At 40.8% G+C, this 17,899-nt stretch overlaps 2 protein-coding genes across 2 annotated transcripts; both read left to right on the top strand.

The window, feature by feature from the left end:
• The first annotated feature begins 653 nt into the window (after nt 1–653).
• Nucleotides 654–9,790, top strand: LOC130189240 (cell death-inducing p53-target protein 1 homolog). Its single transcript, XM_056407997.1, has 5 exons — nt 654–945; nt 4,816–4,969; nt 5,152–5,193; nt 6,645–6,789; nt 6,934–9,790. The coding sequence occupies exons 2-5, from the start codon at nt 4,831–4,833 to the stop codon at nt 7,037–7,039; spliced, it is 432 nt and encodes a 143-aa protein (XP_056263972.1). The 5' UTR covers nt 654–945; nt 4,816–4,830; the 3' UTR covers nt 7,040–9,790.
• A 2,179-nt stretch (nt 9,791–11,969) lies between these two features.
• Nucleotides 11,970–16,315, top strand: LOC130188732 (interferon-induced protein 44-like). Its single transcript, XM_056407200.1, has 8 exons — nt 11,970–13,087; nt 13,565–13,600; nt 13,803–13,848; nt 14,116–14,314; nt 14,578–14,727; nt 14,838–15,009; nt 15,100–15,200; nt 15,323–16,315. The coding sequence occupies exons 2-8, from the start codon at nt 13,576–13,578 to the stop codon at nt 15,482–15,484; spliced, it is 855 nt and encodes a 284-aa protein (XP_056263175.1). The 5' UTR covers nt 11,970–13,087; nt 13,565–13,575; the 3' UTR covers nt 15,485–16,315.
• Nucleotides 16,316–17,899: the final 1,584 nt, after the last annotated feature.

Below are 17,899 nucleotides of genomic sequence, written 5' to 3'. Positions count from 1 at the left end.
GTACTAATCTGAGTTCCGGCTGCTCGTCATCATCGGTCTCCCCGTGTTCAGGGGGACCGGTGACGGTCTCCCCGTCGTCCAGCCTGACGCTGGTGTGCTCCACACGGGTTCACGCAGTCACACACGGCGCAGCCTCCGCTGTCAAACTTAAATATGAGAGGCTCGCAACCTGCTGACAGGGCGGAGTCACCAGAGAAGTTCACAACAATAGTTTTTTTCAATTTCAATCGGCTCAGGCACCGGAAAGAAGCACCGAAATGTGCGTTGCGTTTCGGTCCGAGTATTACCGGTTGTAATGTGGCACCGGTTTCCGGTACCCAACCTTACTTATCACCCGCGGACCGGGTGTGACGTGCAGTCGACAGATTCCACCAAAAATAAATCCCCCCCAAAAAATGGATAAAAAATAAAATACAATAAAATTCTCCCCTTATCTCCCGCGGGCCGGATGTGACGTACAGTCGGGCCGAGTCCGATCCGCAGGCCATAACCCTGGCACCACTGATCTAGAATCTAGATCAAATACTCAGTCACAGTGAGCGGTATTGAATGAGATTTTTCCAGGATTGCTGACTGACACACAGAGACAACAGTATGACGCAATGATGTTAGATCAATAAATACTTTGTTCTCGGCAAAGATCCGGCTCGGCTCACCGCTCTTCTTTTCGCCGAGTTCTGTATTCATAACTCTTATTGCCGTACTGACCATTATTTGTACAATATTGAACACACACTGTAATATTTATTCTGTTCATATTCTTAAGACCCACCCAGTCACATGGAGGCAAAGGGAGGGGAAAGAGGGAGGGAGCATCGTGAAGCTGACCATAGTCCCTCCATTACATTTGAAGAAAAACAGGAAATACCTCCTTCTATATTCTCTCCGTCTCCAGTGGCTTCATCGTGATTCCTCCTGCCTCACTACCAGGCTCCAACAGATAGGGTGGGTACCTTTAGTTTTTATTTCAAGTAACAGGAAGGTAAATCTCAATTCAAACTGATGTGACAATGTGAAAGTAATCAGCTGAGTGTATGTATGTGGAAGTTGACCTTCTTTTTTCTCCATCACTTTAAAACACAAATGTAAAGAACATGCGTAGTGAAGCCAGGAAGTCAGGGTGGGACTGGGTGGGTTTATTGAGACTGATCAGCATACATTGTGGTATAAAATGTTTCGGCTTTCAAAACAAAGCAATAACGCATGTTGGTTTGCTTCACCGACAGAGGCTCTTACGGATGTGGACAAGTACAAAGCAACATTATCAGAGCAAAGAGCTTTTTAAACGCCAGCTCTGTTGCCCAAATACACTTAGTGGTGGAAAGTAACTCAGTACTTTTGCTCAAGTACTGTGGTTCGGTGCAATTTGGAAGTACTTTTAATGTACTTGAGTATTTCCATTTGATGCCATCACTACATTTTCAGAGCAGAGGCATGCTATTGTACATTTTACTGCACTAGTTATTGACGAGTTACACGCAAAATATCTAGTTATTTTATTAGAATTAGAATCAGAACTGTCTATTGCCAAGTTCGTCATGGAATTTGGCTCGGTGAATGGAGCATTACATTACATGTCATTTAGCAGACGCTTTTATCCAAAGCGACTTACAATAAGTGCATTCAACCTAGAGTACAAACCAAGAACAACAAGAACACAGGAAGCAACACTTCCTCAACTCGAACCACAAAAGCACAGTCGGGGCGAGATCCCCCTTGCGACGCTGGCACTCAGTGACACTTGCCAGTAGTTGCCAGCAGATGTCAGTGGCACTCACTGGCAACTACTGGCACTTGCCAGTAGTTGCCAGCAGATGAATGTAGTTGAATGTAGTTGCCAGCAGATGAATGTAGTTGCCAGCAGATGAATTTCATGGCGGTATAACAGTATGAAATGGTAAAACAATAAATTATATATATATATATATTTAAAAAAAATATATATTATTAAAGAAAGGCGGGTACATTATACATATTGTAGCGACCCTGTGAAGTGGCTGTCAATCACAGTGTGGCACCGTCCCGTCTCCGTGTCATCAGTGCCATAACGTCCGAGACGTTACAATATCATGGTATATAAGTGTAATAGATTACGAAGTAAAACGTAGTAGTAGCAAAACAATATTAAATATAGTACAGAAGTAACGTACAGCACTATCTTATTGCATTTAGTAAGTAAGTGTCTACAAAAATACACTAATTATATATATATATATATATCCATCTGTGTATCTAGCTAGCTATTTTAGCTATCTATCTATCTAAACCGCAGCTCCTCCATTCTGTGATCCTGAAAGTGATTTCTTCCGCTGTCCGGGCACTTTAATGGAGCTTGTCACTGAGTCGTCGCAGACTCGTCACTGCGCAGACGTGCCTGGCCGACCCTTCGTCTGCTGGCACTTTTTGACTAGCTGTGGCACTTTTTGACTAGCTGTGGCACTTTTTGACTAGCTGTGGCACCTTTCAACTAGTAGTGGCACTTTTTGACTAGCTGTGGCACCTTTTAACTAGTAGTGGCACTTTTTGACTAGCTGCGGCATCTGCTGGCAAGCGCTGGTAAGTGTCACTGAGTGCCAGTGCTTAAACTTTAGACTAACAGTGGCATCTCCTCAAAGGAGAATTTCATGGCGGTATAACAGTATGACATGGTAAAACAATAAATTATATATATATATATATTTTAATTATTATTAAAGAAAGGCGGGTACATTATACATATTGTAGCGACCCTGTGAAGTGGCTGTCAATCAGTGTGGCACCGTGCGTGCTGGTCGAGGGGGCGTGCCTGTGATTGGCGGAGTAGAGGGGAGGCGGGGTTAACCTGTCGGATAACGGGAGTTAAGGGTGGTGGACGGGAACCGTTGTTGTTGACGTTCGAGCTGCTGAGCCGAGAGGAGCACGCTGTCTGTGTTGGTGGATGCCCAATAAAGGGAGGATTAATAACGTCGTCCCGTCGCCGTGTCATCAGTGCCATAACGTCCGAGACGTTACAATATCATGGTATATAAGTGTAATAGATTACGAAGTGAAACGTAGTAGTAGCAAAACAATATTAAATATAGTACAGCAGTAATGTACAGCACTATCTTATTGCATATTGTAAGTAAGTGTCTTCAAAAAGACACTAATTATATATATATATATCTGTGTATTGAGCTAGCTATTTTAGCTATCTATCTATCTATCTATCTAGCTAAACCGCAGCTCCTCCATTCTGTGATCATGAAAGTGATTTCTTCCGCTGTCCGGGCACTTCAGTGGAGCTTTTCACTGAGTCGTTGCAGACTCGTCACTGCGCAGACGCGCCTGGCCAACCCTCCGTCTGCTGGCACTTTTTAACTAGTAGTGGCACTTTTTGACTAGCTGTGGCACCTTTTCACTAGTAGTGGCACTTTTTGACTAGCTGCGGCATCTGCTGGCAAGTGCTGGCAAGTGTCACTGAGTGCCAGTGCTTAAACTTTAGAGTCTAAAGTTTAGACTAACAGTGGCATCTCCTCAAAGTAGAATTTCATGGAGGTATAACAGTATGACATGGTAAAAAAATTAATTATATATTTTATTATTATTAAAGAAAGGCGGGTACATTATACATATCATGGAATATAAGTGTTATATATTACGAAGTGAAACGTAGTAGTAGCAAAACAATATTCAATATAGTACAGCAGTATTGTACAGCAATATCGTATTGCATATTGTAAGTAAGTCTAAAAAAATACATTATCTTTGCAAGTCAGTGGCAAGTCTGGCACTTGCCACTGAGTTGCCACTGAGTTGTCGGTGCCAGTGATTGCACTCGCCCTCTCTCCAAAAGCACCACAATAAATGCCATCCCAGTGCCACTGAAGTGCAAATCTGTGTTTTAATCCAGATATAGTCGGAAAAGATGTGTTTTCAGTCTCAGGCGGAAGATGTAGAGACTTTCTGCTGTCCTGATGTCAGTGGGGAGCTCGTTCCACCACTGAGGAGCCAGGACAGCAAACAGTCTGGATTTCGAGTGATTAGCTCGAGGTGCAGGAGGCACAAGACGATTGGCTGTTGCCGAGCGGAGCGAACGTGCCGGGGTGTACGGTGTGACCATATCCCGGATGTAGACGGGGCCCGATCCGTTCAGAGCACGGTACGCCAGAACCAGTGTTTTGAAGCGGATGCGGGCAGCCACCGGTAACCACTGGAGAGAGCGGAGGAGCAGAGTGGTGTGGGTGAATTTCGGGAGGCTGAAGACCAGTCGAGCTGCTGCATTCTGGATGAGCTGCAGAGGTCGGATGGCCTTAGCGGGTAGACCAGCCAGGAGGGAGTTGCAGTAGTCGAGGCGTGAAATGATCAGAGCCTGGACCAGAACCTGTGCCGCCTTCTGAGTAAGAAGAGGCCGTATTCTCCTGATGTTGTGCAGCATGTACCTACAGGAACGCGTCGTCGCAGCAATGTTGGCTGTCAGGGAGAGTTGACTGTCTAGTGTCACCCCGAGGTTCCTGGCAGTCAGGGTAGGGGCCAACACAGCAGTGCATAACAATAAACATGTCATGCACTGTTATCGATAAAGCAGTTAATAAAAGATTAGATTAAATGAGCTTATCTTAACCAACTACAGTAACATGTTGCGTGTCAATTATGCCTTAGCTCATCTAAAATCATTTTGATTGTTTCTGGCTGCATTTGTAACCAAATCTATAAACTGTTGATGCATGCATTGTTACAATACCAAATGTAGTTTATTAAAAATAAGCCTTCACAAGCTTTTCCACACTTTTTGCTTCATAACTTTAAAACCAGTGAATCAACTTAAGGAAATAATAATACGCATTTCTCATGCAGAAAAGATTTCTGAAGATGGAAAAAGGATACCCACCCCACGAGTCCGCTCCACCGTACCCTGGGCCCCCCATGACCTATGGGGTCCAGCAGCCAGGGATGTACCCTCAGCCGGGCTTCTCTCCTGCAGCGCCTCCACCTGCTGCGTATCAGGGAGGTCTGTGTCTGATACTCTTACCTGAAGTTCATTTTGCCCATCTACGGCCTAACAACAATATTTCAACCATTTTTCTTTCAAATAAATGGACCTTTGTTTACGTAAGCCTTTACTGTAAGAAAAAAAGCATATGCACTTGTATGCAAGGTGTTTTATGGAAATATCTTTGTGTTGTCTACCAGGTGTTCCTTTTGCTCCGGCCATGGTTGCACCTGGCACAATAGGTAAGAGCATTGTTTTAAATGTTTTACAAATACATGTCAAATGTGTACGCGCATAGTTTTGCATGAGAGACGATCAGGGTGATGGATAATCGGGTGCACTTTCATACAAGAGATTGCCGTTTGTGTCCCATGTGAAAGAAGTACTTGTGTTGCCTAAACATAAGCGAGTAGTTTAGATGCCTAAAGCTAACAAAGTACTTTTGTTTGCATGTTTGTTTAGTTTAGATTTTGTATGTGTCATTTTAAGCTAATCCATGGTGTTCTTTACTAAACATAACTCAGTAGTTTGTAGGGTTTTCTTATGCTTTATTAACCACGTCTTTGAAATTGTTTTCCTCAAATCAATGGGAGACGTTGAGTGAACATGCATCGATGGACACACATCTCAGAGCATGATAGTATTTTCGTTCCAGTGTGTGAAATGAGATTACATAGACCGCAAAGTCAGTGGGCACACTCTGCAGTTTCCCTCCAAATTGATCAGAAGAATAGCCCGTTTTTAGCCTTCGTGCACAATGAACAGCTTTTGTTTACCGTTTCTTCTTTTGATGCATGAGTGCAAAAGACGAGTAAGGAGCAGATCATATGAAATTCAGACGTCTAACATGAAAGATGTGTTGCAATCTCCCTCCCCCCACCGGCTGATTCACCCTCGGTGTCTGAGGGAGAGATACCACAAGTCCTTCCTTCCTGCTGCTGTCAGGCTGCACAACAAACTGCACAACAAACTGCAGTAGATCGCTGTAGATGCTGGCAAACTAAACACTTTACTCAGCACTTTACTTTGTTTCCCCTTGTATATTTAGTTTCCTCTGTATATTTAGTATTTTAGTTTTTAGTATTGTTATTGTGTTTGGTGTTATATTTTATTAATGCTCTAAGATGCACCTGCTGCTGTGATCCTGAAATTTCCCGACTGGGACGAATAAAGGGTTATCTTATCTTATCTCTTATCTTATACACATTAAAGTATTGTTGTTTATAGTGCTGACCTTTTCACAAAACACAATGGGAACAATCTAATCTGTCATATACCATCAAACCCTCAATGTCTGGATGCCTTAATAATGTAAATTACAGGGCAAAGAAATTCGAAAGACAGAAACAAAACAGAAGCTCATTATCAAGTTACAGTTGCTGTGCTACTGGCAGCCTCTGCTGGTGCGTCTGAGTCAGTTCACTCAGTAAATTGTATCCTCAAATCTGGTAATGACATTTAAAACTGGAAAGTCTACTGAAAACCACAGGAAATGTCTGACTTGCTGGCCACAATAGTTACACATATGATTAAATACTGCATTAGAAAAAAACTGAATTAGTTATTCCCAAAAAGGGGAAGTACTAACTTCCAGGTTTTAGTAAACATGTTTAACATTTACAAGTGATTATGGATACTAAAGAATATGTAGATGAATCCTAAATTTGATGCGCTGTACATTTCTCATCCTCAGTGACTCACTTGGTAGTAACACCGGCACTGCATGATGTCCCGGGACAAACTGTGTGTCCCCACTGCCAGCAGACTGTGATCACCAGCACCGAGCACACCGCCGGCCTGATGACCTGGGCCATCTGTGGGGGCCTCACCCTTTTTGGGTAAAAAAACATTTCTCGGCTATAAACGTGTCTAATTTCTATCTCATTAAAAGGAAAAGAGAAACTATGTAAAGTACAAACAAATTGTTTTTTACAAACTGGTATTAACTGGAAGTTCACAATTATCTTTGTCTTCACCTCCAGGTGTTTTCTTTGCTGTTTTATCCCGTTCTGCGTGGATTCCTGTCAAGATGTGGAGCATCACTGTCCTTCTTGCCAAAAAGTCATCTACATATACAAGCGAATGTAAAATTAACTATGTGGCAGAATATCACAATGCTTATCTGTTAGTGCTGTGAAAAATAACGCGTTAACTCAGTTAATTAAATTACAGGTTTAACTAGTTATTTTTTTTAACGCATGCGAATGAACTTCCAATCCGTCTGTTGTTGGTCGTCTCTCCAGCAGCATGTCATTCTGTCTCTAGTGTCGCGTTAACACGACTCCGATCTCCGTCTCGCGCGCCGCAGAGCTCGGATGCTGGTGTGCGCACATCGGGACGAAAAAAAAGGCGCTTGCAAAATGAGCTTCCAATACACCACTTCAATCTGAACTCTGTCCGCTCTCATGCAGACGGTCTGTTCATCGGTAATGATCCTTCCGCAGGTTCACCTACGGAAACCTTGTTACGACTTTTACTTCCTGTAGATCAGGGTCTCAACACGTCGATCGCGACCTGCCAGTCGATCGCGGCGTAGTGTTGGTAGATCGCATGACATTAAAAAGATTGGCCCGCCCCCTGACATGTTCTCTATCGCACGTCTTTGTTCTTTTATTAAACTAAACGTCTGTTGTTGATCGTATCTCCACAGCAGCATGTCATTTCTGTCTCTACGCATCTACACTTATCGATCTCCGTCTCGCGCGCCACAGAGCTCCGTGCGCGCGCATCGGGACCGAGCAAAAGAAAAGTCACTTGTCAATCTGTCCCCGTGTCCGGGCCGGTGAGGTTTCAGCTTTGCAGCGGTGTCCCCGCCGTCCCTTTCATCACGGCCCAGTTCATGAAGAAAACCCACACAGTCAGTTTGCCTCAGCAGCTGCTAGAGGAAGACTAGAGGCCTTTAGATTGTATCATGGTGGAGTTAATGGTTGACAAACAAGAGAAAAATGCTCTGTTTAACCCTCCTGTTACCTTTACATTTACTAACATATTTTACCCTCGGGGTCAATTTGACCCCAGCAATTAAAACCTCCAGAAAATTATGAGAATTAATATTGCTTCCCAAGTTTAAGTGTGAGGTACTTTATGTTTGTTTGTTGACTACCTAAATAGCCCATTAAATATATAAAAAAGTTGATATTTCTTATATGTTTGACAGTGAAAAACAGCCTGGGGTCAAATTGACCCCAAAGAACACCGACATTAAACATTGAATGGAGTCAAATTGACCCGAAAGGTAACAGGAGGGTTAAACATTCTGTTTAAGATGAAGATGTATTAATGTTCCATATGGAAGAAAACTGCTAAATAACTGCTGAGTTGCAGCACCATTGTATAGAAGAATGTATAAATGTACACTACCGTTCAAAAGTTTGGGATCACCCAGACAATTTCGTGTTTTCCATGAAAACTCACACTTTTATTTATCAAATGAGTTGCAAAATGTATAGAAAATATAGTCAAGACATTGACAAGGTTAGAAATAATGATTTGTATTTGAAGTATTAATTTTTTTCTTCAAACTTTGCTTTCGTCAAAGAATGCTCCTTTTGCAGCAATTACAGCATTGCAGACCTTTGGCATTCTAGCTGTTAATTTGTTGAGGTAATCTGTTGAAATGTCACCCCACGCTTCCTGAAGCACCTGCCACAAGTTAGATTGGCTTGATGGGCACTTCTTGCGGACCATACGGTCAAGCTGCTCCCACAACAGCTCAATGGGGTTGAGATCTGGTGACTGTGCTGGCCACTCCATTACAGACAGCATACCAGCTGCCTGCTTCTTCCCTAAATAGTTCTTGCACAATTTGGAGGTGTGCTTTGGGTCATTGTCCTGTTGGAGGAGGACATTGGCTCCAATCAAGCGCTGCCCACAGGGTATGGCACAAATGTGATGCTCCAGATAATCAACTAGCTCAAAGGAAGGCCAGTTTTATAGCTTCTCTCATCAGCAAAACAGTTTTCAGCTGTGCTAACATAATTGCACAAGGGTTTTCAAGGGTTTTCTAATCATCCATTAGTCTTCTAAGGCGATTAGCAAACAATGTACCATTAAAACACTGGAGTGATAGTTGCTGGAAATGGGCCTCTATACACCTATGGAGATATTTCATTAGAAACCAGACGTTTCCACCTAGAATAGTCATTTACCACATTAACAATGTATAGTGTATTTCTGATTGATTTAATGTTATCTTCATTGAAAAAAACAATGCTTTTCTTTGAAAAATAAGGACATTTCTAAGTGATCCCAAACTTTTGAACGGTAGTGTATGTATCCGTCTTTTGTCATAAATCTCTATGTTCTCACAAAATATACCGAGAATATCGGTAATATGTGATTAATCATGATTAATCCACAGAAACCTGTGATTAACCTGATTAAAATTTTTAATCGTTTCACAGCCCTATTATCTGTATAACCTCACTCGCTCCACTCAACACGACAACTAACACTGTGTTATATCCAACATGCAGTGAAACATTTGTAATTCCTATAACAACAATCATGGAAATAAAAATGACAAAAACAATTGTTTCCAGCTGTCTGCTGACTAGACGCTCATTTGGTCCAGTGGTGAAACCGGTTGGTTGGCGGGTGTCTTACACTTTATGCAACACTGATTCGATTTCGGTGGTCAAAGGTCACTGTGACCTCACAAAACACATTGTCTGTAATAAGAAATTATGATGATGTCATACAAATATTTATTAAGGTGGTGTGATGATACTTTTGACAGACATCGTTAACTGCAACATGTCCGGTTGTTGGAGGTGTTTACTCCTTCAACGGAATTTGTTTATTTAACTGTTTTATCTGACATTAAATTTAAAAAAAATCCCCCACCTATTTCTTGAAAGTGGGTGCCCAGTTTGTCAGAGTGGAATCACCGCATGTCCTTTCGGTTGAGGCTCAACACCGTTGTGCACCAGGTCAACCGATCACGTCCAAGGGTCATCGATTAAAAGCGTATTCAATGGATTAGAAGCTTGGTGATGTATCTGATAACAGTCGAACAACTTCTACATTTTAAGATGATTTATTCTTCTGGACACAGGCAAAGTATCTTACTATTTCATCTTGCGAGCCCTTTTCCTGTCATTATCTGGTTGTTTTTAGTCCAACTTCTCAGTTACACAGGTACCACTTTTATAGGTATGATCATCTGAATGTCATGTTTTTAAAAAAAAAGTGATCTATTTTTTGGCTTGCTTTGAGTCTCAAACCCACGGAGAGTTGACTCTGGGTTCGCGTTTGTCTGACACATGGAAGCTATAAACCACATAACACTTCTTTATGGCTTATTTACACAGACTATAAGGACAATACATAAATCATTTTAACCGTGGTTAAATCGAAGAAAAGGATTCTTCTTTCTTCTCTGCTTACCAGTGATGACAGCTCACAGTCCCGACTGACACGTGGTCAGATCCCCCACAAGGTCCCCACAGGATCGACATTCATAAAATAATTTCGCTCAGTATTTAATTTAATCATTACGTTAATTATTTTATTACTCTTTATTTATTCATGAATTTAATTATGTTTATTGGATAACGCACACACCATTTACAAAATGCCTGTTGGTTTATATATATATATATATATATTTATACTTAACAGTTCCCAGCTGAACCTTTATTTCTTATTATTCTACATCTTCAGCTCTAGATTTATATCTTATCTATTTAGTTAATAAAGTAGGTCCCTAGTTTTAAGGGTCTGACATATATTTATTTACCCGTCTTCTCTGGTGAGAACACAGTTATTTATCGAGCACGTTGAAGCAACACACACAGGGCGAACGTGAGTTAATGGCCATAACTCATGGAAACAAGCATAGGTGGGATTTATGCAGACGTTTCAAAGCATTATACCTTCAACATAAAAACAGCAGCTTTTTTTACACACTCCCTAAGTATTCACCCGCTCCGTCATTCACACACCTTTTCTTTCTATATGCCCAAGGTCACTGACAAGATTTGTCCCAATCGACCATAGAGGCTTTTTACAAATTCCTTGCCCCAATATGTACAACTGTTTCAACTTTACCTTTCAACTTTTTCTGGTCACAGGCAAAGTATTGGCACTGCAATTGCAAGAGCAGGTGAGAAGTCCATTCAACTAGCAGGTTGAAGTGGAAATCTGACAGTACAGGGGAAAACAGTCTTTTTCCACACAAAGATAGTCATCTGACTTCTTTCAGAATCCGCAATCTTATTGGACATAACATATACGCTTTCATAATTCATCAGAGAGTCAGTGTGCTGTCATGGTACTTCAGTATGCAGCTTACAGACATTCTTTGTCACCACAGCATCTCTGTAGTTTACTGTTGGTGACCAAGATTACTGAAGCTTTAGAGTGGTGCCTTGTGAAGGATCTTTCTGTCAATGTGTTACACATCCGAAGTGCATCTTTACACAGACTGGCAATAAAATACATTTATTTTAAATCACGTGATATAAAGGAAACTGAAAGGACGCTCTGACAGTAACGCCTCTCCGGAACAACGTTGACAGCACTACTGTTATGCAATGAGTGTTGTGGAGGACCCAAACGCACGCAACACAGTAGCTTCAGTATTCTATTCAGGATCTTATTAACCTGAATTCACAAAACCAAAAAACAACAAACAAACAAATCTCAACACGGGGGAACTGGCAGTCTCACTCCAACGTCGGGAGGGCAACTCCACCGAGCCTGTGGAGTCGGGAGGGAAACTCAACCGAGCCTGTGCGCTGCTGATGAACAACTGGTCTTACCGGAACGACCTGACAGTGAGCCAGAGAAAGACATGGTCCCTATAACCACTGCTGGTGATTACCCGAACTCAACACAGCTGGTCCAATGGAAGCGGGCGTGGCAGTGGGCGGAAACCGGGGGTGGATACTATAGACCAGGGGTCCCCAAACTTTTTCCTAAGAGGGCCACATAACGTTTGCCTTGTCTGCTGGAGGGCCAGCGGGGGTGCTAGTGAGAATGTGCTCACCTGTGTGCGGTATTGTGTGGTTGTTGCGTTGCGAACAAGCATCGCTAAACATGTTTCAAAGTGTAAATATCCGCTCAAGGTAACCAGTTGTTCCAGATCCCTTCGACCAAACTGTTCCCATGAAAACATAAGAAATGTCACTTAATGGATCAATATATAAATTACTTGACTTCAAACTAATATCTGGTGGCGCAGCGCACAGACTGCATGTCTTTGAGTGCAGACTCCTTTTGCGTGAAAGAGATCGAAACCAGGTCGGGCGATCTTTTTATTTTTATTTTTCTAAAATGTATTTCTTCATCCGTGGCTGTGATGCACTGCTCACTTATACAATCGTAATCGCCGAAATGGATATGAACGGTGGCTTGAAGATCTCCAGCAATATGTTTGTGAATGTGTGACTAATCTGGTGAGCGAGACAGAGCCCCGCTGCAGATGTTAAGAGAACACAACGCACGCACGCGCAGGGAAACCAGTAGGTTTGAAAACCAGTAGGGGTGTAACACCGGCATATGTGTTTCATGGCAGAGGAGATCTGCCGCCGTAGGTGGAAAAGTCAGAGACACGTATCAAAGAGAGAAGAAGAGAGAGAGCAGCGAGAAGCGCAGTGGGAGTGCAGCTCAGTCCACTAAAAAGTGGAAGTACTCTGCGGTCGCGACGCGTCTGGTCTGAACACACTTTTTTTTCGACGCGCGTCGAGACTGCTGCGTCAGACGCGTCGAGAATTTTTTCGACGCGTCCGGTGTGAACACACCATGACATTCAAGCTAACCTAATTTCCCAAACGCTGTGGACATCTGAACGCTGATTGGCCGAGACGCGACACGTCCCATCAAAGATGTTCTATTGCGAAGAGCACCACTCCACATTTTCTCCGCGTCTCACTGTAATCTCAACGGCAGCGGGCCAGGTGAAAAAAATAATAAATCGGAACGCGTCTCTGGTATTGTTCAGGGGGCCGGTCCAAATGGGGAGGCGGGCCGGATCCGGCCCGCGGGCCGTAGTTTGGGGACCACTGCTATAGACAGACAACACCACACAGACAGAAGGGAAACAAGACAGGGAATCACACACTAGGAGCAGACAGGAACCCTAACAACTACTGGTTGACAGCACTACTTATTCCTACGGGCACAACAGCTGAGGTAAGATTGTTTTTAATATATGATTTATTCAGGTAAACTTTGCTTAAAAGGTTTCTAGGAAAGAAAAAAAAAATAATAAAGCGTCATCTTGAACTATGTTTACCCAATGATCTTATGATTGCATGACTTACGGTATGGTACTATGCACTGTTTCATTAAATTAATACAGAAGTGCAATTACATTGTGGTTTCTGTCCTGATACTTCTTTGAGTCAAGTGAAAAGTAAAAAAGTAAATTTTCTCGAAGGTTGAGCTTTCTACTTTCACTTTCTCTTATTGAAAGCGCTAGTTTGATTGTTTTCTATTTATTCATTTGGATCGATTTCCTTTTTCCGGTTATAACAGTCAATGTCTGAATTTACCAATTAATATTCTGAAATATGAAGCCTCAAATATTCTGTTGACGTTTGGTTTGTTTTTGGTCAAATGTAATGTTTAATGTTCCTTGTTTACACTTTGCCTTATTTTATTTTTTAGCCGTGGCTGCAATGTGGAAAAAACTGACTTCTTGGTGTAAGATACTCAAATATTTCAAAACATTGTTTAAACTTCTGTATTACTTTGCACATTCAATTCAGGACTGTGAAAGAGAGGGGCGAGTAGATAACAAGTTGTAAATAAAAACATGCACACAGTGGAATTCAAAGATACGTTTAATACATGTATACAAAAGACTGATTATTTGTATTATGGATATATTACATCATGTGTGCAGTCTATTCGTCAGCTTTGATGGACGACTGGAGGATCTTACAATGGGGGTGAGTGGTGTGTTTAATTTATGGTGCCTCTGGTGTTTAATGTCTTTTCTTTAACAATTATTTAAAACTAAAAATGTGCAACTACACACATTCCTTTTATGAGATTGTCTCTATTCCTACCATTGTTTTTTTTGTTTTAAGATTAAGTAACATGTTGGTTTAATTACAGAGATGTCTGTCATAACCATGCAACAACCACAAGATATGTGCAGCATCAAGTTGAAGTGCATTGTAATATGAAATATAATAATTTTCCTGATTGAACAGCGATAATGAGAAAGACCTGCAGTTGGTAAAAAAATATCAGCCTCAAAACAAAGAAGTCAAACAGCTCAGAGTTCTGCTTCATGGACCTGCTGGTGCTGGCAAGTCCAGCTTCATCAACTCTGTGGACAGTGTTTTGCAAGGCAGAATTACTGGTCGAGCTTTGACAGATTCCAACACTCAAGAGAGCTTCACCAGAAAGGTATGAGTCCGTTGTCACGGATTTATCTGAGGAAGTATGTCATGCACCGTAATACTTCATGAAATGAAACAACTCTTTCAGCTAGAATTATGATTTATTACATTCTTGTGTATATATATATATATATATATATATATATATATATATATATATATATGCAGTACTAGTTGTAATGAAACCAATGAGACAAACCGTCTCGTAGACATTTGTCAACAGGTTGAGATTATTGTCATTAAAACTGCACTTTTTTGTTTGTTTTACAGCACACAACTTACACAATCAACAAACGACCAGGGGTTATTTACCCTTTTGTGTTCACTGACACCATGGGCCTTGAGGAGGGAACTGATGGAGGAGTTTGTGTGGAAGACATCAAACTGGCCATGAAGGGGCACATAAAAGAGGGTTACAATGTACAGTCCAATTAATTACTGAATTTGTTTGATGTGTTTCAGTCATATGATCTTTTATTTACGTAAAGATAGATTCATTTTATTCTTTGATTTGATTTTTCCTTCTCCAGTTTGATCCTCGCTATGAAATATCAGAAGATGATCCAAAGTACAACAAGGACCCCACTCTGGAGGACAAAGTTCATGTTCTGGTTTGTGTCATCGATGCCAACACAGTAGGTATACTGGGTGATAAACATCTCAGAAAGATGAGGGAAGTGAGACTAGCAGCGTCAGACATGGGTAAGGTTTAATTTGATGGGTTCATAAATTGGATCAAATAACCTGAAAAACATTTATTTGATTGAATTGGATTCTGCTTTGAATCGGCAGGGATTCCCCAAGTGGCAATTCTCACCAAAATTGATGAAGCTTGCCCCGAGGTGAGAAAAAGTCTAAGGAACGTGTATAAGAGCAAGCTCCTAAAGGAAAAGGTTTGTTTCCATCAGTGATTGCATGAGTTTGTAGAGTTATTATTTAAATTAATACAATTTTGCTTAACATTTAAAATTCTAACACTCACACATCACTTTTATTTCTTATATTTCAAATTCAGATGGACAAATTGAGTGCTACACTGGGCTTGCAACCAAACTTTATCCTTCCCGTGAAGAACTACCACTCAGAGTTCAAGACAGAGGATGACGTTGATGCAGTGATACTGAGCGCACTAAAACGGATCCTTGACTCTGGAGAAGAATTTCTCAACCACCTGTAGTTCTATACTGCTGCAGACAAACCTTCTATGATCGAAAACAAAAATATATTTTTCAATAATAATGTGGATTGGGGTTACTTTTTATGTTAATTTTAACACATATTATTGCAGAATTTATATATTTCATATTACAATGCACTTCAACTTGTTGCTGCACATACGTTGTGGTTGTTGCATGGTTGTTGTTCAGTAACTAATTTTTGGATTTACCTGCTAAGTAAGTTTTCTTTGGGATATTTCTTTATTAAAACCACCATTTATCATTCTTATGCTCCCTGTGTCTGCATTTGGGTCCATCCCAATTGTCTTTTTCCCTGACCGTGACAACCACAGTATTGTCTGAGAGTTGTGTTTCCATCTTAAACTCCAACCCTTTAACAGTGAAAGTACTTTTTAACAATTTTGGTTTCCTATAATGAATATTTTTTCTACTCAGCTCCACCTTCTTGTGTCACAAAAGAACAAAACGACGACTACTGAACTTGAGGGTTCCAAACCATATTTCTCAAACAAACCGGTGATGTCACAGGGACTACGTCCACTTCTTATACCCAGTTTATTATAAGGATGTCATAATATTGCTGAGTGACACTGAGTTGAAACATTGTGTTATGTATTTAGTCGTTTTTTCACTTATTGATTTTCGACAGACCGACTAACTGATTTAATTGATGTAAATGGCCCTACATGATCGTGGACGTGCTCTTATTTTGAAGTCGGCTGAGGCTCTTACATGCTGTATCTATTGTTTTATTTGAATGTCTGGACCTGCTATTGAATCATTGAGCTATTGCTGTTCAGGTTAAACCACAATAAATACAGAAATTAGTATTTAGTCTCTTTTTTTTTGGAGTCTTTCTACTCTATTCCATACACTAACTTGTCTTGCAATCCATTTGAAGTGATCCATGCGAATTGGCCCCTTATATAGTGACACATAAAACCAAATTATTGTTGGAGTAATTTCACCTCGGTCCAGAGTGCCACTTTTTAATAAAACTATGTTGAGATTCACTGTAAAAGTGACCCATTTGAGTCTGGAGTGTTAAATGAGTCACTCATGAAATCAATATATGTTTGTTTATAATTTACATTTCCTCGAACCAAATGTGTAAAGCTTATGATGTTCTCGTGTCATTTCTTCACAGAATCTCTTTCAGTGTCTGATTGAGTTATTTGTTTCTCCTGCTACGCCTTGAAATACTTCAGACTGTCAAATAATCCGACGTTGTTAGCCCGACGTGACGTCATCACGCGATCTGGTCAACAAGTCAGCTGTTGTGATGATGGCTTCACGTGCCGTCGGAAACAACAGAATTATAAGGCCACCTCGATGACAAAAGCAAAATGACCATTAGGACGGGAGAGCTCGTGTTTCCTTATAAACTCCCAGCAGATGTCATGCGAATGTCACTTTTTGTAAAAGTATAACTACAGAGATTAATACAACACATTATACGTAAGTATTTTCCGCTGTAGTTTCCTCTCCATTATAGTGTTGCAGCACCAAAATATATGCAGGTGCCACGCTACGATAACATCGTGATATACAATATGATTTGTACTCCCACAAGAGTGAACATGTTCGTGGATTCAAGAGACGTCCGACTGTGATTTCGGTTGAGGCTCAACACCGTTGTGCACCAGGTCAACCGATCACGTCCAAGGGTCATCGATTAAAAGCATATTCAATGGATTAGAGGCTTGGTGATGTATCTAATAACGGTCCAACAACTTCTAAATTTTAAGATGATATATTCTTCTGGACACAGGCAAAGTATCTTACTATTTCTTATTGCGAGCCCTTTTCTTGTCATTATCTGGTTGTTTTTAGTCCAACTTCTCAGTTCCACAGGTACCACTTTTATAGGTATGATCATCTGAATGTCATATTTTAAAAAAAGAAATCTATTTTTCGGCTTGCTTTGAGTCTCAAACCCACGGAGAGTTGACTTTGGTTTCGCGTTTGTTTGACACATGGAAGCTATAAACCACATAACACTTCTTTATGGCTTATTTACACAGACTATAAGGACAATACATACATAATTTTAACCGTGGTTAAATCGAAGAAAAGGATTCTTCTCTCTTCTCTGCTCACCAGTGATGACAGCTCACAGTCCCGACTGACACGTGGTCAGATCCCCCACAAGGTCCCCACAGGATCGACATTCATAAAATTATTTCGCTCAGTATTTCATTTAATCATTACATTAATTCTTTTATTACTGTTTATTTATTCATTAATTTAATTATGTTTATTGGATAACGCACACACCATTTACAAAATGCCTGTTGGTTTTTATATATAATTATATATCCTTAACAGTTCCCAGCTGAACCTTTATTTCTTATTATTCTACATCTTCAGCTCTAGATTTATATCTTATCTATTTAGTTAATAAAGTAGGTCCC

The sequence above is a fragment of the Pseudoliparis swirei genome, chromosome 23 (genome assembly GCF_029220125.1).
Source record: "Pseudoliparis swirei isolate HS2019 ecotype Mariana Trench chromosome 23, NWPU_hadal_v1, whole genome shotgun sequence".
Lineage (NCBI taxonomy): Eukaryota > Metazoa > Chordata > Actinopteri > Perciformes > Liparidae > Pseudoliparis > Pseudoliparis swirei.
Note: the sequence above shows the minus strand (reverse complement) of the source record. Positions and strands in the feature narration are given on the sequence as shown.